Consider the following 22,140-nt stretch of genomic DNA (forward strand, 5'->3'; position numbering starts at 1 on the left):
TTCATAGCTGAATTTGAAAAGGCTTTTGATAAAGTACGACTGGAGTTAATATATAAATGCCTAGAATATTTCAATTTTGGGGAATCTCTTATAAAATGGGTTAAAGTTATGTATAGCAACCCTAGGTGTAAAATAGTAAATAATGGCTACATCTCAGAACTATATCTGGAGAAGTAAAACAAGGTTGTCCACTATCGGCATATCGATTTATTATTGCCATCGAAATGTTAGCTGTTAAAATGAGGTCAAACAATAATATTAAGGGATTAGAAATAAACAACCAAGTTGGCTCTTTTACAATGGGGGTCAATGGGAAAGAATGTTTGTTTCCCTCAATTTGTTGGGCGTGGTCGAGGGGAATTCCTTATGACGTGATTATCGATTCAGAGTTTTGGCAGGATAATGCAATAGTAACCGTGCAATTCCAAACACATAAACCAGGAAAATGTATACAAAACACAGCGGAATATGAAGTGGATAATCCCATGTGGGACGATGAGCCTAAAATGAAGAAAATCGGCCCAAAATTGTAGGAGATATTCTCGCAGATTAGAACCCTTAGCGTATTCTAAAATAATATTAAAAGTGCATGCCTTAAAGATGCAGGCCAGGCTTAAATCAGATCAGCGGTAACCCGCATTAGCCAACAAATGCATTGCTTTTCATTGCTTTAGTTTAGGCGCTATCGGAGGTATAACTGCGTTAAGAGGTGTCAAATCCACAAGGGTCCCCTGCGTTACCTATCGCCATTGGACACACCTAGTCGCATCATGAGTAGAAATCCCATGCAGCAGTTTGAACACTGGAATGTGTGAAATAATCTTCTCAATTGGGCTCACAGATTTGACAGTTCTAACACAGTTGACTGATTAGCCTAGTTAAATAAAGGTTCAATCAATTATGGGGTGAAAGCTATTGAAGTTTAAAGGTTACTACAAGCTTTACTCTGTTGATCTACGTGTACACACGTGGGTGGAGTGGGATTTTTGGAGTAGCGGACAACTTTATTAACATGATATCCTCACCGGTTCCACTCCCATTGACTAGGGGGCAATAGCAAAGTTTTAATATTTTAGTCTTTCCATTTTGTGAAGGCAAGGAACTATTGCCTTCCCTTGCTAGTAGTAGCTAGCTGGCAGCATGGCTAGCTGGCAGCATGGCTAGCTGGCAGCATGGCTAGCTGGCTTTAGCCTGGCTAAAACATTTCAAGCTAGCTTGCCTTTTTACCTTCCCACATCTCCATGTGAAATAATCAGATTTATAATTTTAAAAAATATGCCCTGGCAAATATTTGTATACTTGCCGGTGTAACCTAAAACATTATCCCAGTTTGATATGCTGCTTGTGTATTCATTCCCATATCAGCTAAAAATAGAACATCATGTTTTGGTAATAGAGAAAAATGCACATGGCTAGCTAGTTGACTACAGCAGGTTCTACCATTTCGCAATAGCCTGAATCAATAGTTATTACTTCTAAACTAAAATGCCTTTTGGGGTGGATTCTTGTCGTGTGGTTTACTGTTTGAACAGTCACTGAGAATATATTTCAATGCAAAATGGGCTACTGTGATGATAAATAGCCTCTGTAGCCTACAGATTAGATCAAGGAACCAAGTGACAAACACTACCCCCACAGCTGCGGAAGGAATGATACAGTGTGTCTCAATTTTCAGGCAGTAAATAGCATCGTATTATAAGGAGCCGTCCCTTTTTTGCAACACTCCGAATCTTGCGCCTGTGTAGAGCTTGTAGTAAGATTTCCACCCAATAATATATATATACACACACTAGAAGACTGACAGGGGGCACTCCCCCACCATTGTAAAAAATAGCTTGGAAGCTATAGAATAAATTTGTTGCCACATTTATTCTATTACAGACAAGTTGATGCATACTTTTTAAGTATATTATCTGAGCTAAACATACACATGTTAATGTCCCCGATACAACAAGAAAAGTACTTAAATACATGCAATTTTGTCCTTGAAACAATTAATGGAAATACTATAGAATTCCTATGGAGGACTGCTTCTTCTGGGGAGTGCCAATATACCCAACCGGTGGCTTCAAAGCCTCTAATTGGCCAATGCATAGCATCAGCAATCCAGGGTTTATATACATCATTGGTTACACCTCTGACACCGGCTAAAAAAAACGTTATCTGTTTGTCGGCTAACGCAAATTACCGCCTCAATGTCTTTCATCCTTACAAAATGAACTAACTCAGTTATCGAAAAGGGTCCTATTTAACTTACAATGTGTATCAATAGCTTGTAAAAAGAAAGAAACAAATACTGTACTAAAGAACATAGTGAATGACAGCAGCATGCATTTGAAGGTCAGAATACGTTTGAGTTACTGTGTATGTACAGTATGTGGAAAAGTATATACATCAAGCCCACATCTGGGCAATGTGTTTCTGTATTGTAAAGAAATGTAGCTTTTGTCCTTCCTGTGCTTTCGGTGTGTCTTTCTGTCTGTCAGTGATGGTTTACGTCTTTCTGTGTGTTGGTCTGTCGGTGCATGTGTATGTTGATCGGTTTGTCTGTGCTAGATTACTATTTTTATGTCTGTAGTAGTCAATGTAGTAGTCAATGTCAGTCTGTCTGTCAGTCCATCTGTGCTAACATGCGTCTGTCTGTTTCTGTTAACTGACATTAGTCTGTCTGTCAGCCTGTCTGCCTTTTCATCCATCCATCCGTCTATTTGGATAGATGCGTTTGCTAAATGGCATACACACTGTGTGTTCAAAACATTAAGAACACCTGCTCTTTCCACGACAGACTGACCAGGTGAATCCAGGTGAAAGCTATGATCCCTTACTGATGTCACTTGTTAAATTCCCTTCAAACAGTGTAGATGAAGGGAAGGAGAAAGGTTAAATAATGATTTTTAAGCCTTGAGACATGGATTGAGTATTTGTGCCATTCGGAGGGTGATGTGCAAGAAATGTAAGTGCCTTTGAACGGTGTATGGTAGTAGGTGCCAGGCCCACCGGTTTGTGTCAAGAACTGCAACGCTGGGTTTTTCAAGCAGAACCTGTTTTCTGGGTGTATCAAGAATGATCCACCGCCCAAAGGACATCCACACAACTTGACACAACTTTGGGAAGCATTGGAGTCAACATGGGCCAGCATCCCTGTGGAACACTCTCGACACCTTGCAGGGTCCATGCCCCGACGAATTGATGCTGTTCTGAGGGCAAAAAGGGGTGGGGGGAGCAACTCAATAGTAGGAAGGTGTTCCTAATGTTTTGGTATACTCAGTGTATGTTATATTATTGTATATTTCCAACTATGTGTGAGCTCTAGCACTTCAGACAGCCAGTCTGTCCTCTGTTCCTCTCGTCCAGCAGCGTCTCCAGCTCTGTGATCAGGCCTTTGAACTGGATCCTGTTCGCCGGGTCAAACTCCCAACACCTCCTCATCAGAGAGTACACCTGTGCACGCACACACACACACAAAAAGAAAGGGAGAGAGATATGTATGAGTATGTCGCATATCACTCCTTCACAGGAGAGGCATTTGAAAAAACTATTCTCTCCATCAAAATGCGTTTTTTGTTACAGAAATACCTTCGGGAACAAGTGAACTTTCATGTGCCTTAATAACAAACTTGTATGCCATCTGTAAATAAGAATATAATTGTTAAATTACAAGCCTAGTTGGTTTAGCCACAGAAAAGTACAGGAACCTTCACGCTAGCCATGATTGGTTGAGATAATGGATGGGCTGGACATGCCGAGAGATGGGTTCAGATTGGTCTGCCATGTGGCATGCTTCGGTCTATAACTTGAGCTGCTCAGTAAGTAGATAATCCTTGCTACTGAAGCTTTTTTGAAAGATATGTTAGCCATGTAGAACTGCAAAAGCATTGTTACTGCTCTCAACAACATTGCTGCCCTGAATTTAGCAGGCACTATCGACAAGGATCAGTGGGGAAAAGTCGTGATGGACTACTTTCTGCACACGGTCAGTGTGAACCGGAGTGCACAACGGGCCAAACATGCTGTACAAACAAAACGGAAAAAATACACAGGACGTCTTAATTCGTTTAAGGGGTTCCGCCATGAAGTGTTCCTCCATGTATATGGGTAAGAGTCTAGCTGCATTTTTAGATATCATACGTTTCCAATTTAGGCAGAAAGTCGTTTTCATTGCAAGTTAAAGAGTATGTATTGTGTATTATTGGCTAGCTAGCAAACCTTAACTTGATTGCTAGCTAACAATGAACCTAGTTGGTTAGCTTTAGCTACTTACAGATTCATACTACTGCATTTTATGCGTGGTGGCTAGCTATGACAATCTGTTTGTATTGCATGTATTGTACAAATTTCCAGCTTATTTCTCTCAAATGTTTTGCACAAATTTGTTTACATCCTTGTTAGTGAGCATTTCTCCTTTGCCAAGATAATCCATCCACCTGACAGGTGTGGCATATCAAGAAGCTGATTAAACAGCATGATCATTACACCAGGGGCGTAGCCAGACTTTTTTTGGGGGGGGGGGATAGGCCTAGAAAAATTTGGATAATATTTTTTCTACTTATTTATTACATGTATTTTGTGCACCATATACACTGCTCAAAAAAATAAAGGGAACACTAAAATAACACATCCTAGATCTGAATGAATTAAATATTCTTATTAAATACTTTTTTCTTTACATAGTTGAATGTGCTGACAACAAAATCACACAAAAATGATCAATGGAAATCAAATTTATCAACCCATGGAGGTCTGGATTTGGAGTCACACTCAAAATTAAAGTGGAAAACCACACTACAGGCTGATCCAACTTTGATGTAATGCCCTTAATTAAAACAAGTCCAAATGCGGCTCAGTAGTGTGTGGCCTCCACGTGCCTGCATGACCTCCCTACAACGCCTGGGCATGCTCCTGATGAAGTGGCGGATGGTCTCCTGAGGGATCTCCTCCCAGACCTGGACTAAAGCATCCGCCAACTCCTGGACAGTCTGTGGTGCAACGTGGCATTGGTGGATGGAGCGAGACATGATGTCCCAGATGTGCTCAATTGGATTCAGGTCTGGGGAACGGGCGGGCCAGTCCATAGCATCAATGCCTTCCTCTTGCAGGAACTGCTGACACACTCCAGCCACATGAGGTCTAGCATTGTCTTGCATTAGGAGGAACCCAGGGCCAACCGCACCAGCATATGGTCTCACAAGGGGTGTGAAGATCTCATCTCTGTACCTAATGGCAGTCAGGCTACCTCTGGCGAGCACATGGAGGGATGTGCGGCCCCCCAAAGAAATACCACCCCACACCATGACTGACCCACCGCCAAACCGGTCATGCTGGAGGATGTTGCAGGCAGCAGAACGTTCTCCAAGGCGTCTCCAGACTGTCACGTCTGTCACGTGCTCAGTGTGAACCTGCTTTCATCTGTGAAGAGCACAGGGCGCCAGTGGCGAATTTGCCAATCTTGGTGTTCTCTGGCAAATGAAAAACATCCTGCACGGTGTTGGGCTGTAAGCACAACCCCCACCTGTGGATGTCGGGCCCTCATACCACTCTCATGGAGTCTGTTTCTGACTGTTTGAGCAGACACATGCACATTTGTGGCATGCTGGAGGTCATTTTGCAGGGCTCTGGCAGTGCTCCTCCTGCTCCTCCTTTGCAAAAAGGCGGAGGTAGCAGTCCTGCTGCTGGGTTGTTGCCCTCCTACGGCCTCCTCCACGTCTCCTGATGTACTGGCCTGTCTCCTGGTAGCGCCTCCATGCTCTGGACACTACGCTGACAGACACAGAAAACCTTCTTGCCACAGCTCGCATTGATGTGCCATCCTGTATGAGCTGCACTACCTGAGCCACTTATGTGGGTTGTAGACTCCGTCTCATGCTACCACTAGAGTGAAAGCACCGCCAGCATTCAAAAGTGACCAAAACATCAGCCAGGAAGCATAGGAACTGAGAAGTGGTCTGTGGTCCCCACCTGCAGAACCACTCCTTTATTGGGGGTGTCTTGCTAATTGCCTATAATTTCCAGCTGTTGTCTATTCCATTTGCACAATAGCATGTGAAATGTATTGTCAATCAGTGTTGCTTCCTAAGTGGACAGTTTGATTTCACAGAAGTGTGATTGACTTGGAGTTACATTGTGTCGTTTAAGTGTTCCCTTTATTTTTTTGAGCAGTGTATATTCACCCCACCCAGTATTGTAATCAAAACTTCAAAGAAAGCATGTAGTCCTTGGCTCCAACAGTGTAGTAGTGTGGGCTCAATAGCATCTCATTAGTGTGCAAGATCTTGAGAATCAGCTGTACATGTGATGGAAGAGCGCACTATGCATGCAGAGAGTTGCAATTCCATTGAATTGGGGATAGTTTAACCAAAATATGCCACAAGACCTTGAATTGCCTTGTGTATCCCACAAAAAAGTTAACTGTTATAAGCAAACTTTTCTGATGAATTTAAGCAAAATCCCCCAAATTCCAGGGCTTAACTTCCCATGGAAAATTTCCCGGAAAGTTTCCGACCCTTTGCAACCCTAGCTACCAGTACCATGTCAATGTGCTGGGGTACAGGTTAGTCGAGGTTAGTCGAGGTAATATGTACATGTAGGTAGGGGTAAAGACTACATGTAGGTAGATAATAAACAGTGAGTGGTAGCAGCATAAAAAAAGGGGGTCAATGCAAATAGTCCGGGTAGCCATTTCATTAACTGTTTAGCAGTGTAGTAGTTAGGGGTAGGAGCTGTTAGGGAGCCTTTTGGACCTAGACTTGGCCCTCCGGTATCGCTTGCGGTAGCAGAGAGAACACTATGACTAGGGTGGCTGGGGTCTTTGCCAATTTTTAGGGCCTTCCTCTGACACCACCTGGTGTAGAGATCCGCGATGGCCGGGAGCTTGGCCCCAGTGATGTACTGGGCCGTATGCACTACCCTCTGTAACACCTTGCGGCCAAATGCAGAGCAGTTGCCATACCAAGCGGTAATGCAACCAGATGTTCTCGATGGTGCAGCTGTAGAACTTTGAGGATCTGAGGACCCATGACAAATATTTTCAGTCTCCTGAGAGGGAATAGGCGTTGTCGTGCACACCACACTTCCAGGTCTCTGACCTCCTCCCTCCACGCTGTCTCACTGTTGTCAGTGATCAGGCCTACCACACTTGTGTCATCGGCAAACTTAATGATGGTGTTGGAGTCGTGCGTGGCCACGCAGTTGTGTGTGTGTGTGAACAGGGAGTACAGGAGGGGACTAAGCACACACCCCTGAGGGGCCTCCGTGTTGAGGATTAGCGTGGCAGATGGGTTGTTGCCTACCCTTACCACCTGGGGGCAGCCTGTCAGGAAGTCCAGGATTCAGTTGCAGAGGGAGGTGTTTAGTCCCAGGGTCCTTAGCTTAGTGATGAGCTTTGAGGGCACTATGGCGTTGAACACTGAGCTGTAGTCAGCAAACAATATTCTCACGTATGTGTTGCTTTTGTCCAGGTGGGAAAGGGCAGTGTGGAGTACAATGGAGATTGTGTCATCTGTGGATCTGTTGGGGCGGTATGCGAATTGGAGTGGGTCTAGGATATCCGAGAGGATGCTGTTGATGTGAACAATGACCAGCCTTTCAAAGCACTTCTTTGCTACAGACGTGAGTGCTACAGAGTGGTAGTCATTTAGGAAGGTTACCATGGTGTTCTTGAGCACAGGGACTACGGTGGTCTTTTCAAATCATGAAGATATTACAGATTACAGGTCAGGTAGAGGTTGAAAATGTCAGTGAAGACACTTGCCAGTTGATCAGAGCATTCTGAGTATGGAGTCCTGGTAATCCGTCTGGCCCTGCGGTCTTGTGAATGTTGACGCGTTTAAAAGGTCTTACTGACATCAGCAGAGAGCGTGACCACAGTCGTTCGGAACAGCTGGTGCTCTCATGCATGGTTCAGTGTTGCTTGCCTCAAAGCGAGTATAGAAGGCATTTAGCTCATTTGGTAGGCTTGCGTCACTGGTCAGCTCATGGCTGAGTTTCCCTTTGTAATCGGTAATAGTTTGCAAGTCCTGCCACATCCGACGAGCATCAGAGCCGGTGTAGTAGGATTCAATCTTAGTCCTTTATTCTTTGCCTGTTTGATGGTTGGTCGGAGGGCATAGCAGGATTACTTCTAAGCGTCCAGATTAGTGTCCCGCTCTTTGAAAGCGGCAGCTCTTGTCTTTAGCTCAGTGCGGATGTTGTCTGTAATCCGTGGCTTCTGGTTGGGATGTGTATGTATGGTCACTGTGGGGATGACACATACATATCCCAACCAGAAGCCATTCATTTAGTCTTTCCCTTTAAATCGCCATAGAAACGGCCCCTCTCAATGCAGATTGATCGTGGTTATAGGCAATGAAAGTGAAGGACCTGGAGGTAAAAATGATGACGGTATCACGTTGATTTTGATTGGTCCAACCAGCAGAAGCACCTCTAAATAGTAACGTTTCTATTTAAATCAACAGTCAAGTATAAGTATATTAAGGTTATAATATTGTAGAGAACAATGTAATGATTCATTCTAGATAATGTGTAATGACAGTTTTATTTGCCCTAAGTTTTGACATTCATTTCATAGCACCCTCTTGAATTGCCCCATTTTTCTCTGCATTCTACAGCAGTGAGTGAATGCCGTAAACATTTACTTTGATAGCCCAGCACCTGCTCGGAACCATCGGATGTGCAGGATGTTCTATTCCCACTCGTTCCTATTGAGGATAGTTTAAGTATAGAATAACACTACTGAATGTGTTTTTAGAAAGGGTACTATTATCTTTAGTTTGGAGCGAAGTTGCCCTTAGACGCTGATCTTGGGTCTATTTAGCATTTCCCCCACTAATGGTTAAGTTTAGGATTGGGGGATCGGAAGCTGATCCTAAACCTGTACCTCGGGAAAACCTCATCCCGGAGCTTTAGCTTTCAGATGAAAGAGAAGGAAAGACTACAGCCTTGGTGAACAGATGACACCACTTCCCGGAGTTCTCTTACCGTGTCTGGGCAGCGAGGTGGACATGGCAGCCTCTTGCCGTCTATCAGAAATTCCACCAATCGGGTGAGAGTCATCTTACCCTCGCTTGGACTAAGCAACTTCAAAAATACCTGTGAACAACCATGTCACATGATCAAAACCAAAACAGATGGCCGTACCTACACCCAAGTTTTTTCTCTCAAAGTATACACTCATGCACTTCTTCCCATGCATTTAAAAGGATTGGATTGGTGCAAGCTTGGGGAAGGAGTTTCCTCCAGTCATTTTCTTTAAAATCCATGAAGTGCACACTTAGGGAGAAAGGTCAGAGTATTGAATTGCAGAATAATTTGATCCCATAACAGACAAGGGCAAGCTAGCTTGATGAAAGAAGACATCAGATACAGGACATGTTAAAATGTCTGACTCCTAGTGTTTTGTCAAATCAATAAAGTTTAACAAATTTGTATGAAACTATTTTCATAGTGAAGTGAGGTAAACACAGAGAGAAAGTTCTTTACCGGCTCAGGACTGCTGCTTGACTCGCAGTAGGTCATCAGCTCATAGAGGGTCACTCCGAAAGACCACACGTCAGACGCAGGGTAGAACCTAGAGCCCATCAGGCACTCAGGAGCATACCTACAAGGCAACACATACTGTAGCAAAATGTTTTCCAAAAAAACCTGGTATCTACTTATCAATACAATGAGCCCCAACCTGTCAAAATCATTAGAGGTTTTAATCTGATCCATCACAGATAGCAACGATAGACTGGCTTCCAGGCTTTTAAATGTGACCTTATCTCTTTGTTTTGGGAGTGAACCATCAAGTTAAGTTCTGGGACCTGGCCATGTCATTCTATTTCTATGTTTCTCACCAGAACACAGGGCTTTCGGTGTCCTCTTTGACAGTGTAGTAACTCTTGTCCTCCTTCATGCTCTTGGTCAGCCCAAAGTCTGCGATCTTCACTGTGCTCTCGTTCTCCACCAGAACGTTCCTGGCCGCCAAATCCCGGTGGATGAACCGCTGTGATCCCAAGTAATCCATTCCCTGAGAGACACACACACACATTTTCACTTGTTTTTATAGTTTGTATACTTTTATAGCTATTTACCTGGCAGTCTTGTGGTTTCTAGAAGTCGTTGAAACATTTCAACACAACTTTCCCATATAGTACTAGCCACAGTTACCGACGATGTTCATTTCTTTGAAAGTAGCAGAAAGTTTATATAAACAAGGACTGCGATGCTTTAGAATGTCCAACTCTCTCCATAATCAGAAACCGCAGTACATACATAAATACCTATAGGGGCTAGTTAAAACAATGAAATTCCATTTTTGGGGTCATTAATAAAGATCCATACTACAATACCTGGCAGATCTGGAGGGCGTAGTTGAGAAGTCTCGTGAGGTCAGTCTGGTGTTTTCTTTTGGGAAGGTAGTCCTTCAGGCTCCCCGCTGGCAGGTACTCCATAATCAGCTTAGTGGTCCTCCCACCTAGACAAAGAAACACGATGTTCACACAAGTGTGTGTGTATTGTATATTTACATACAGTATACATTTAGGTGTGTATGTAGGAGTGCATGCATTGCCCTCCTCACCCTCCTCGCTACACACTCCTTTGTATTTGACAATGTTGTGGTGGTACAGTTCTCTCATGGTATCTATCTCTCTTCTCAGGTGGCAGGGCAGCTGGCCTTTGCTGTTTGGCTTCAGAGACTTGACCGCCACCAGCTCCCCTCGGCCGTCCCCATGGGGGTCATACTGACACAGCTCCACCTTACCAAAGTGACCCTGCACAGTAGACACACACAACACAAGAACAATTATAGAGCACATATTAACCCAAACAAGTATAGTTCATATCCATACCACACACACAATTACATACCTCAATCGTCACATTACATGGGTATTACTAGGATGAAAAAAACTAAGCGGTCACCTTGCCACTCATATTTTGGATTCTGAATGGGTAAGACAATGAAACTAAGCTCAAGGAAGCATTGGGGTGGCAGGTAGCCTAGTGGTTAGAGTGTTGGGTTTCTGGATCGTATCCCAGAGCTGACAAGGTGTTCTGTCGTTCTGCCCCTGAACAAGGCAGTTAACCCACTGTTCCCCGGTAGGCAACTGACTTGCCTAGTTAAATTAAATATAAGATATATTCTTCACGAATCAATGGCTATAATTTTAAAAAGTAAAGAACAAAAATGTACGTACCAATCCCAGATTGCCCCTTTAAAATGGGGACAAGCACCACAAAAGTAAAGTATACATGTATTAAGAGAGTCCCTACCTCTCCCAGGTTATCAATTTTCCTGAGGAACCTTGTATCAAACACAGTGGGGTCCACTTCCTGGATGGGCACCCTACTAGGTGGCAGGACTGGGTCTGGGGGAAGGGCCACACAGAGATAACCCTATGTAAACACAGGTGCACACATGCACATACACATGCAGGTGATAATAACAACAAGAACAACAGAGACAGATAAAAAGGTTTGTCCTCTTACTCTGCTCGGCCACCCCAGTGAGGTCCCTGACAATGGCCCTGAAGAAGGGCCTCCTCTTGGGGTCGTAGTTCATGCACTTGGTGATGAGCTCAGCCAGCTGAGGGCAGTCTGGGGTCACCAGGGAACATTGGGCTGAGTAAAACATCTCCTTCTTCTCACAGAGAGAAAGAGAGGAGATGGATCAGAACCAAGACTGTTCCAATACTGATTCCAATACCTTGCTTCTAAGTGATATGCTAGGTGTATTCAATGAAATAACTCAAGACCTCCCCTCTGAAATAGATATCTCTCCTGGGTAAATGAAGGACACATTTTTTTTTTAAAGAATACTTAGGCTATGTCGCAGGAGTCTGGGGGTGGTTGTGAGTGAGAGATTGTGTTGCTCACTGTCTTGTCAGGGGAAGTGTGGGTGTACCTCTATGAGTTTCTTGTCCTTGAGAGGAGCAACTCCCTCATAGCAGATCTCCCACAGTGTGGTGCCAAATCCCCACTTATCCACCGCAACACTCAGGGCCTGGCTGTTCCTCACACACTCTGGGGCGATCCATGGGATCCTCTCCACACACTCTGTAATACAACACAGCCTTGTCAGCTGGGGGGAGAACCCAGAAACACAGAGACGCACACACCACACACACACCTTGTATGTTGAGTGCGGAGATGGAGACCCCAGGGCTACTCAGTTTGATGAAGGGCCCAGTCTCTCCCTCTAGGCCATCCCGCTCCACTAGGACGTTCTTAGCACACACATAGCCATGGACCAGCTTCTTATCCTCCTGTAGGGGACAGGAACACAGGGAAGAGTCAGGTCTAGAGCCATATAGATCTATGCAAGTTTGACAAAACTACTACTACTACTGTATTGTCCAGGTTGGCACCAAGTTCCAAGACCATTACATTCTACATTAGATTATAGAATGCAATGTTATTATAATGGCACATGTCTATGCCCGATTCATACTATGGGGTCAACCTGAATCATACTGGACTGGCTCTGGTATCTTCTGCTCACATTGTCCTTTCTACCACGGTTTCAGTAACTGTAACTATGGGGAATGCATAACCAGGTCTCCATTTTGGATTTTCTTTTTTTGCATAGACCAGCATAGGCTGGTCATGCTGGTGACCAGCCTTCTTTTTTTTCTTCTTGTGCCTTCGCTGTTTTTTCGCGGGTGACCAGCCTTCGCTGTGATTTCGCTGGTGACCAGCTTTCATTGTGTTTTCGACACTGGTAAAGTCACATGCTGGCTTGCAAAGTGATGTTCAATTCCTATCCAGTCAGAGTGGGGATGTCCAACAATTTTAACTTTTATTCACCCACAATGGCATTCAGAATGACTGCCAGTGTTAGAACAATGAATAAATGAGACAACCTAAACTGGAACAACCATTTAAATAACGGGGTCAACAAGTCAACTAACAGATTGGATTAGTTTAGAAAAATGGCCATTATTTATCTTTGTGTAGCATAAGATTAATTCATCAATTAATTTATCAACCAATGAACATGCAAAAACACAGATATTGAAACAAACAATTAAAACAATTGCAATAGAGCAATCTGGGAAATACGATAATGATGGGTGTGCTTTTGCAGACCAGATTGACCATCATAGAACAGCTTGGTCACCAGCATCACCAGCATAAGCTGGTCATCAGCACACCAGCATGAGTTGGTCACCAGAATCACCTGCTTGACCAGCTATTCAGCCAGCGAGACCATGCTGGTCAGACCAGCTTGACCAGCATGGACAGGCTTGACATTTATGCTGGTCTATGCTGTTTTTTCCCCTCCATCATGGCAGCCCAGTACAGCTCGGTTTGGCCCTGTAGTGTCAAATCGCAACTGTGTCTCGTCTCATCACATCTCACCAGGTAGCTGAGGGCGCCGGTCAGTTGTTTGGCCACCTGGTACTTCCAGGAGGCGCTGAGTTCAAGACGATGTCCCCGCATGAACACATCCAGAGGACCCAGCGTCACATGCTCCTCCACAATGATATCTGAACAGCGACAACACCATACACACACACACAGTTAGAGGTTCAAAAAAAGTCTAGCCTATTTCAGATAGAAAAGTATGAGTAGGTTGCAACTTAATAAATAAATTATTATTTTGCTGTCAGAGACATTTTCCACAATATACGGTATATGCAGACAATCTATGTCCTAACCTTCAGTGATGCAAACTAATCAGCAGTATCGGGTATCAACTTCCACAACAACTAAGAGCGTGAAGCGGAGGGTAAACTTCTCCCTAGTTGTTGTCGTGCTGATATCATGTTGTCGGAGTGTGAAGGGTACACATGAACAGATATGCGAGTACATAGTCTTGCATGGCGCTCATCTGCATTAACTTAGGTTCTTCCTGCGGCTTGTGACATATCGCAGAGTCTCAGTTGAAGATTCAAAATAAGAGGAAGGAAGGATGACTTACTGTCATGGTTGCGAACACAGACACCGTGCAGCAGAGTGATGTGTTGATGGGACACCTGACGCATCATACTGACCGTTTCAAAGAAAGTCTAACGGAAAGAGCTCAGTGTCAAAGGTCAGAGTCAAAAGGAGAAGTCACAAGGTCAGACATGGGTGGTGGAGGGAGGAGCCCTTTCCTGCAGTCAAATGACCTACTAGCCTCATGGGTGGAATGTTATTAATATTTTTCATAATTAATAAACATTATATATATTTTTTTTTTAAGCCCAAAATCCTGTTTCTATGTCAAACGGTTTTGTTATATTTCAGTCTTCTGTGATGTATATAAAAGTGTAATATTGGGACGTAAACTCAAAATGTAGTACACTTCAACTCTATACCTGACACGGTAGAGGCGTCTTCTTATTTTCTAAGCCCATAACCATGAGTGTGATGTGTATACTTTGAAACAAAAGTAGATTTGTTTAAGACTACCAAGAAACACTCTGTGTGACCCTGATTTAGCCCACTGCAATAAAAGGTTAATGTGTATGCCAATCACATTCATTTACAAAGCCAATTTTTGTTTATACAGTATGTGTGTGTGTGTTCTCACCATAGAGATATCTCTGTGTTGGGACCCTAGCACTTTCAGGACCACTTTCACCTCGTGGTAGGTTTGGGAACCCCACACATCCTTCTCTTCCTCACTCTTTATCTTAAATTTGCCAGCATAGATGTTAGTTCTGGTGCCACAGCCCAAGTGCTCCTCCTATATAGACATATGAGAGACACAAGACACGGTTATGGACAGAATAGCATTATTTGTAGATCGAAGGAAATTAAATAAAAGAGTAGTATTGGCAGTGTAGGGCATCCTGTGCACACAAACATACTGTAAACACATAGTAAAGGCTAACATGCAAACACACAAGCACATTCAAATCCACACAAGCAGACAGACACACACAACCACATATACAAGCGCACACACACACACACCTGCACTATGTCCTCGTTGAGGATCTTGTGGAAGATGACATGACTCTGTACGGGGTACATCGGCTCTGCATCTCTCTTTGTCACTAGTAGCAGGTTAGACATTTCTGAAACAAAAACAAAAAAAGCTGAAATGGGAAACAATATAGACACACACACCAATCTTCTCCCTCTGACGTGAGAACAGGCGACAGAGCTGCCGAATTCAGGAAAACCACTGTTACTGAGCAACATTTCCTGTTTGATAGTGGTATAAAGAGAATAACACATCCAGGTCTGGTGTATTGTATGGCATAAGGTGCCAAACCTCTGGGCAGGACCATGGTCAGGGATTAGGTGCCGTGGTGATACACTTTAGAAAAAAGGGTTCCAAAGGGGTCCTTAAGCTGTACTCAAACTTTTTTGATTCCAGATAGAACCCTTTTTTTGGTTACAGGTAGAAAACCCTTTTGGGATCCATGTAGAACCCTCTGTGGAATGGTTGCTGGAACCAAAAAGGGTTATTGTATGGGGACAGCCGAAGAACCCTTTTAGGTTCTAGATAGCACCTTTTTTTCTAAGTTTGTGTAGTATTGGGGCAGGGTATCATACCATACCTCTGGGCTGCGGAGGGCAGGCCTTGCGGAGCTGGAAGAAGACTCCGTCTGTGCTAAGTCTCTGGCCAATCAGCTGTTCCATCAGCTCCCTGAGAGAGGGCTGCCTCAGGGCTGTACCACTCAGGCCGTAGCCTTCCGGCCCCACCTCGATCTTAAAGCTACGGTACGGATGGCTATCGGTCTGGTCCGCCTACAGCAGGAGAGCCAAGAAGAGGAGAACAAGTATAGAGAGTAATCGAGCCAATTTATTTAACACAGACCATTTTACAGCAACAAATTGTCACAATTCAGTTCAGTCAAATAATGGTGGCTAACAAGATAGTCACTAACATGATAGCGCCGCCAAGTGAGAAAGCCTCTCAAAAATGTTCAAATGTATCATTGTCTGAAACAGAGTGGCTGTATACATGTCTAAATGACTGCGGGTGAGGCAGATGGTGGAAGTGGTACTGTACTTCATTGCATTTGACAGTCAGGATGATGTGGTCATAGTCGATGCAGCTCCAGCGCAGCACATACATGCCCTCCTCCCTGCCCTCCTGACGCAGCTTGTGGGAGGTGTAGTCCATGCTGGAGGGGGAGGGGCCAAATTACATAATTGGAAAAGGGGTGGATCAACTCAGTTCTACACTAGTATAGCAGTATTACTGTATCACTAGCTAGGTTTCCAACCAATTGGCGACAGATTTTCATCCGAATATTCTAAAATATGCGCATTTTCCAACCAGTGGTGGGTTTCCACCAAACGGACCTGTTGCGAATAACAATCAGTGCACAGAAATCAGTGAAGTAGTGCACAGAAAATGTACTTTTTCACTTACGTTTTCATGGACCGAATAAAAATCTAACGTTTTTTTTTCTTCATTTTCCACTCGACCAATAGTGGTCACAAAAATTGTTCTGTTAAATAGTAAATGTGCCTACTCTGGTCTTGGCATGTGTGCTTTAACCAACAGATCACAGATACAGTGCAGGTAGTCTGTACAGATAGTCTACATGATGAGATAATTATGGATAAGAGAGAGAATATTTGTTAAATGTCAGACAAGCATCGATCATCATGTCACCAGAATAAGACGATATTGATTGGAAGGAAAGGTGCATCAAGCTCATCACTGTGCACTTTCACCACCCTGTGAAGTTCATCATAATTTATTTAATCTGTAGCTGAATAAATTGCATGGTTTCCCGAGTTATAGTGAGAGAACCACACACCATATCATCGTGTGACTCCAAGTTCACTTCGATATGATCCTAACATGTCAAACAAACAAATGATCTGTCAGAAATGATAAAATTGACTGAAACTTCCTATTTCCAACACGGCTGTCGTGATTTTTTTTATCTATACAATGTGACCTTACTCGCATAAAAACTGTGGATGGAAATGTGATTACTGACCAAGATATCTGTATAATCTGACAGTATTACAAAAATGTTGTATTTTATGAATATTTACATTTTCTCTAACCAATGAATGGGAATATTTAAGCTCACCTGATTGGACCATGACAGCCTTCCTGCAGGTTCTGTACCACAGAGGGAGGGGCCACATCTGTACACAGGAAGTGATGTGCATCCACTGTCAGACGGAAGTATCCATCAACGAGGGTGGCAAAAGACAATGCCTCTGCATGGAAACCCAGGCTCAGTTCCTGTGGTGGAGATAGAGCGACAACTAATGACAATGAAGGTGCTTGTCCAATGTGAAAGAAAAAATGGGTAATAGAGTATACACTGACGGAGTCTCATTCAAGATTGCTCACTCAGATATTCAGCATGATTGAATGTTTAAGTTTCCTCTGAAGCTTAAACCTGCAATATGTAACTTTTTGGGAGACCCCATCAAATTCAATGATTCCTGTTCTTAAATTTAGTTTTTGACTCTTTTGCTTTCGGTTTTGTACACCAGCTTCAAACAGCTGAAAATACAATATTTTTCGTTATTGAAAATATATATTCACATCGGTTTAGATGGTACAATGATTATCTACACTATACATTGCTTGTTTTGTCACATTAACTGAAATTAGGCAAACTATTACAATTTTAGCAACCAGGATATGGCGATTTCTGCATATTGCACCTTTAAACCAATTAAACTTTACCATCTTTTTGTTGTCCTGCTTGTGGACAGTGACTGTGGAGCCCTTGATGTTGATGTGTGTAATCTCATAGAAATCAGAGAAGGTTTTCCAGTCATTCGAAACGTCTTGAGCTGGTTTGTTCTTCCAGTTGATGTCGGTTTTGTACTTTTTTGATTTTTTCTTCTCTTTGGCAGTCCATGCATTCTGAGAAATAGATGAACATTAAATGTTTTTATCTCTTTATGAACAACATATCAGATGACATTTAGATAATAATGATACAATGTATGCCATAATTTACACATTCTAAACTACAAAATACTATACTCACATTCTGTTGCTTCCTCCGCCACTTGATCCCTGTATTTCCAGACACAAGGACTTGGTACTGGGTGGGCTGACCCTGGTTACAGGAAGTGGGTGTTCCTTCGATCTCCCCTTCGCTGTCAGTAACACGTAGCACTTCAGGCTTGTACATCTTGTAATGAGACAGGATACCATTATGTTAGCTACACATACAGTACTTTACACAGACTTTTAGAGTACCACCTGGTTCCGTCTTTGGCACAGTGCCATTCTTTCTTTAATTAATAGCGTGTCTGCAAGCATGGTTACGCAGTGCATTTTGGGTACTGTAATACATATAGCTACACACCTCACAGCCGAACCCACAGGTCAAAGTCTCCAGCGTAGCCAAGTATTTGACCTTGATGTCATGGATGTTGACTTTGTTGCTCTTCACTGTCTTGTTGTTGAACTCGTTAAGGAAGTGCTGAAACACCCGGGAGATGCGGAGTCGTGTCAGGAAGTTCCGCTGCTTGATGATTTGGTTCATGCTCTCTGGGATGTATTTCTTATAGCTGGGTGGGATGGAAAGAGATTTGGTTGAGTCGGGGGTGTATGTGTGTGTGTGCATGAGTGTGTATAAGAAAGATGGTAAACCGACAGCAAGACAGTAACACCAGCTTAATTTTGAACCTCTTTGTGAGTGACGATTAGTTACCTGATCTGTCCTGCTAAATATGGGTTGACAATGTTCTTCTCCAAGGCATTGTGTGTGATAGACAACACTGCCACCCCCAGGCACTCATTCTCAATACAGTGGGCCTCCTCTTCATTCTGAGGGTTACGCACTGCGGCCCGCCCCTTCAGGAAGTCATGCTGACCCTGGGAAAAGCCAATGCACAAACACATGAATCAGGATATATGATTGTGTATGCTAGAATTCTACATTTGAGGATACAACTGTTTTAAACACTATAAAATGTTTTTTTTGTGCAAAATTATACCTGGGCAAACAGATACTTCAGTGAGGCAGCCTCAAGGAGTGCCGTACCCCCTGATTCGGTCTTCGGCCCATTGCCGTTCTTTCTCTTGAGGGCATGTCTGCAAACACGTGGCACATTGTCATTCGCACCATGCCAGTTGGTGAAGTAGAACCTGGATAAAGAGACAGTGGTATTTCAATGTCAGTATGACGTTTTTGTAGGAAAGTTATTTTTATCTCAAGTTTGCGAATTTGCAGACCAAAGTGCTGCTGCAATCAAAAATGATTACCTCTGCTTTGTTCCTTCAATATTTGTGACAAACTGAGGAGCAACATATCCTTAGGCTTACCTCATGCGATAGTGGAGCTTTAAGCAAGTGCTCTCCTCGATTTTGAAGGTGTGATTGGGAGGGTACCAGATGTTCATGCCCTCGTCATACAAGGCAAACAGATTGAAGCAAATAGGTGAAATGCCTAAAAAGAGAGAGATATGATTTCCCTCAACAAAGAACCAGCAAGTTGCTATCTTTCATATTCATTATCCATAACACACATTCAGATGAGCAACTCAGGAGGGGGAAAGAACACTTGGAGTTTGAGTCTGAGTGAGAGATCTTAGTAAGACTTTTGGTCTGAGAGAGTTTACAGTGTGAGAGGGGTTTGTGTGTGAGAGAGAGAGCAAGAGACCGAGAGGGTGAAAGAGAGAGAAAAATACACTGCTCAAAAAAATAAAGGGAACACTTAAACAACACAATGTAACTCCAAGTCAATCACACTTCTGTGGAATCAAACTGTCCACTTAGGAAGCAACACTGATTGACAATAAATTTCACATGCTGTTGTGCAAATGGAATAGACAACAGGTAGAAATTATAGGCAATTAGCAAGACACCCCCAATAAAGGAGTGGTTCTGCAGGTGGGGACCACAGACCACTTCTCAGTTCCTATGCTTCCTGGCTGATGTTTTGGTCACTTTTGAATGCTGGCGGTGCTTTCACTCTAGTGGTAGCATGAGAAGGAGTCTACAACCCACACAAGTGGCTCAGGTAGTACAGCTCATCCAGGATGGCAAATCAATGCGAGATATGGCAAGAAGGTTTGCTGTGTCTGTCAGCGTAGTGTCCAGAGCATAGAGGCGCTACCAGGAGACAGGCCAGTACACCAGGAGACGTGGAGGAGGCCGTAGGAGGGCAACAACCCAGCAGCAGGACCGCTACCTCCGCCTTTGTGCAAGGAGGAGCACTGCCAGAGCCCTGCAAAATGACCTCCAGCAGGCCACAAATGTGCATGATGTCTGCTCAAATGGTCAGAAACAGACTCCATGAGGGTGGTATGAGGGCCCGACGTCCACAGGTGGGGGTTGTGCTTACAGCCCAACACCGTGCAGGATGTTTGGCATTTGCCAGAGAACACCAAGATTGGCAAATTCGCCACTGGCGCCCTGTGCTCTTCACAGATGAAAGCAGGTTCACACTGAGCACGTGACAGAGTCTGGATACGCCGTGGAGAACGTTCTGCTGCCTGCAACATCCTCCAGCATGACCGGTTTGGCGGTGGGTCAGTCATGGTGTGGGGTGGCATTTCTTTGGGGGGCCGCACAGCCCTCCATGTGCTCGCCAGAGGTAGCCTGACTGCCATTAGGTACCGAGATGAGATCCTCACACCCCTTGTGAGACCATATGCTGGTGCGGTTGGCCCTGGGTTCCTCCTAATGCAAGACAATGCTAGACCTCATGTGGCTGGAGTGTGTCAGCAGTTCCTGCAAGTGGAAGGCATTGATGCTATGGACTGGCCTGCCCGTTCCCCAGACCTGAATCCAATTGAGCACATCTGGGACATCATGTCTCGCTCCATCCACCAATGCCACGTTGCACCACAGACTGTCCAGGAGTTGGCGGATGCTTTAGTCCAGGTCTGGGAGGAGATCCCTCAGGAGACCATCCGCCACCTCATCAGGAGCATGCCCAGGCATTGTAGGGAGGTCATACAGGCACGTGGAGGCCACACACACTACTGAGCCTCATTTTGACTTGTTTTAAGGACATTACATCAACGTTGGATCAGCCTGTAGTGTGGTTTTCCACTTTAATTTTGAGTGTGACTCCAAATCCAGACCTCCATGGGTTGATAAATTTGATTTCCATTGATCATTTTTGTGTGATTTTGTTGTCAGCACATTCAACTATGTAAAGAAAAAAGTATTTAATAAGAATATTTCATACATTCAGATCTAGGATGTGTTATTTTAGTGTTCCCTTTATTTTTTTGAGCAGTGTAGAAAGAGTGAACAAAGAGGGGGGACATAAACTATGATTATGTTGCTGTATTAATGTCCATATATTTATTTGTATGTAACACTGACTCAGACTCACCACACTTCTTGGCTGCCTCTGTGCACAGCTCCTCAGCAGTGTAACAACCCCGGAGAAACTCCAGCTGGTGAGAGTCTCGCAGGTAGAAGTGGACCTCGAGGCCCTGTGGTAATACAGGGATTGGCGTGAACTTGCCCTTCCTCGTCCTCTGCATCTTTACCAACAGCTGCCTGCCCATGTCCATTGCCTTGTTTCGAGGCATTCACTAAAGAAGATAATATTAAATGTTAAGAGGATGAAAATATAGCCATAGTAGGCTACTATATGGCTTTAATAAGTGCATAATATGTAATAGTGACTTTGATGTCGTTTTAGCTCATATATTTAAAACCCGATTAATCCAAAATCATAGCCTACCTGAAAGTAAAGGTGAAAAAGTACAAAATCTTTAATTGATGACAACAACAAAAAATATTGTTCATATTTAAATCCACGTGTATCTTCAAAAAGCAGAATGTTAAACTCGGAGTATGTGAATTAAGGGAAATCTGAATATAAACATCTTGCTTACAGTATTACAGTACTTACAGTAGACCAGTGACAATAACCTATGAAACGCCCCATAATGAAACTCACCTATGTCTATTACTTTATTACCGTCCACGAATGTCTGAAAAAAATGACTTTCTCTTCCAGAACGGCCCAATATCAGTGTAGGCTACTTATATTATCCTATTATGATGATGTTTTTGAGCATGTATCATCGATAAGGGTTTTAAATCCTGTGCAATGAAGTTGCTAAGTCTCGACGGTGAGTCTTCCAAGCAAGCGTCTTGTCAATTCCCGTAAACGCTGTCGCGAATCCACGCCCATGTAGTCGTCTATTGGTTATTTAGTAAATCAATAAAGTGGAAACAACAGTATGTTTTTACGTTCTGGAACGTTCAGCTGTACGGAAACGGTGCTGTACTGAACAGCCAGTTAAAAAACGGGAAGGGGT

At 43.6% G+C, this 22,140-nt stretch overlaps 1 protein-coding gene across 2 annotated transcripts; it reads right to left on the reverse strand.

Annotated features, from left to right (window-relative positions):
• Positions 1–273: 273 nt before the first annotated feature.
• On the reverse strand, positions 274–22,082 carry LOC110530021 (tyrosine-protein kinase JAK1). 2 transcript variants are annotated; one of them, XM_036985563.1, is made up of 25 exons: positions 21,558–22,082; positions 21,201–21,405; positions 19,178–19,301; positions 18,850–19,000; positions 18,564–18,727; positions 18,216–18,420; positions 17,892–18,038; positions 17,582–17,764; positions 16,971–17,128; positions 15,929–16,043; positions 15,474–15,663; positions 14,881–14,984; positions 14,495–14,650; positions 13,901–13,988; positions 13,339–13,466; positions 12,107–12,242; positions 11,882–12,033; positions 11,467–11,617; positions 11,251–11,345; positions 10,556–10,748; positions 10,326–10,450; positions 9,831–10,003; positions 9,475–9,592; positions 8,974–9,084; positions 274–3,441 (listed from the first exon to the last, which is right to left on the reverse strand). In XM_036985563.1, exons 2-25 carry the CDS (start codon positions 21,400–21,402, stop codon positions 3,310–3,312), a joined length of 3,501 nt encoding a protein of 1,166 aa, XP_036841458.1. In that variant the 5' UTR covers positions 21,403–21,405; positions 21,558–22,082; the 3' UTR covers positions 274–3,309. The 2 variants fall into 2 exon arrangements, with proteins under 2 accessions (XP_036841458.1, XP_021468454.2); XM_021612779.2 differs by having other exon boundaries at positions 21,777–22,081.
• Between the last annotated feature and the right edge of the window lie 58 nt (positions 22,083–22,140).

The sequence above is a fragment of the Oncorhynchus mykiss genome, chromosome 8, assembly GCF_013265735.2.
Source record: "Oncorhynchus mykiss isolate Arlee chromosome 8, USDA_OmykA_1.1, whole genome shotgun sequence".
Classification (NCBI taxonomy): domain Eukaryota; kingdom Metazoa; phylum Chordata; class Actinopteri; order Salmoniformes; family Salmonidae; genus Oncorhynchus; species Oncorhynchus mykiss.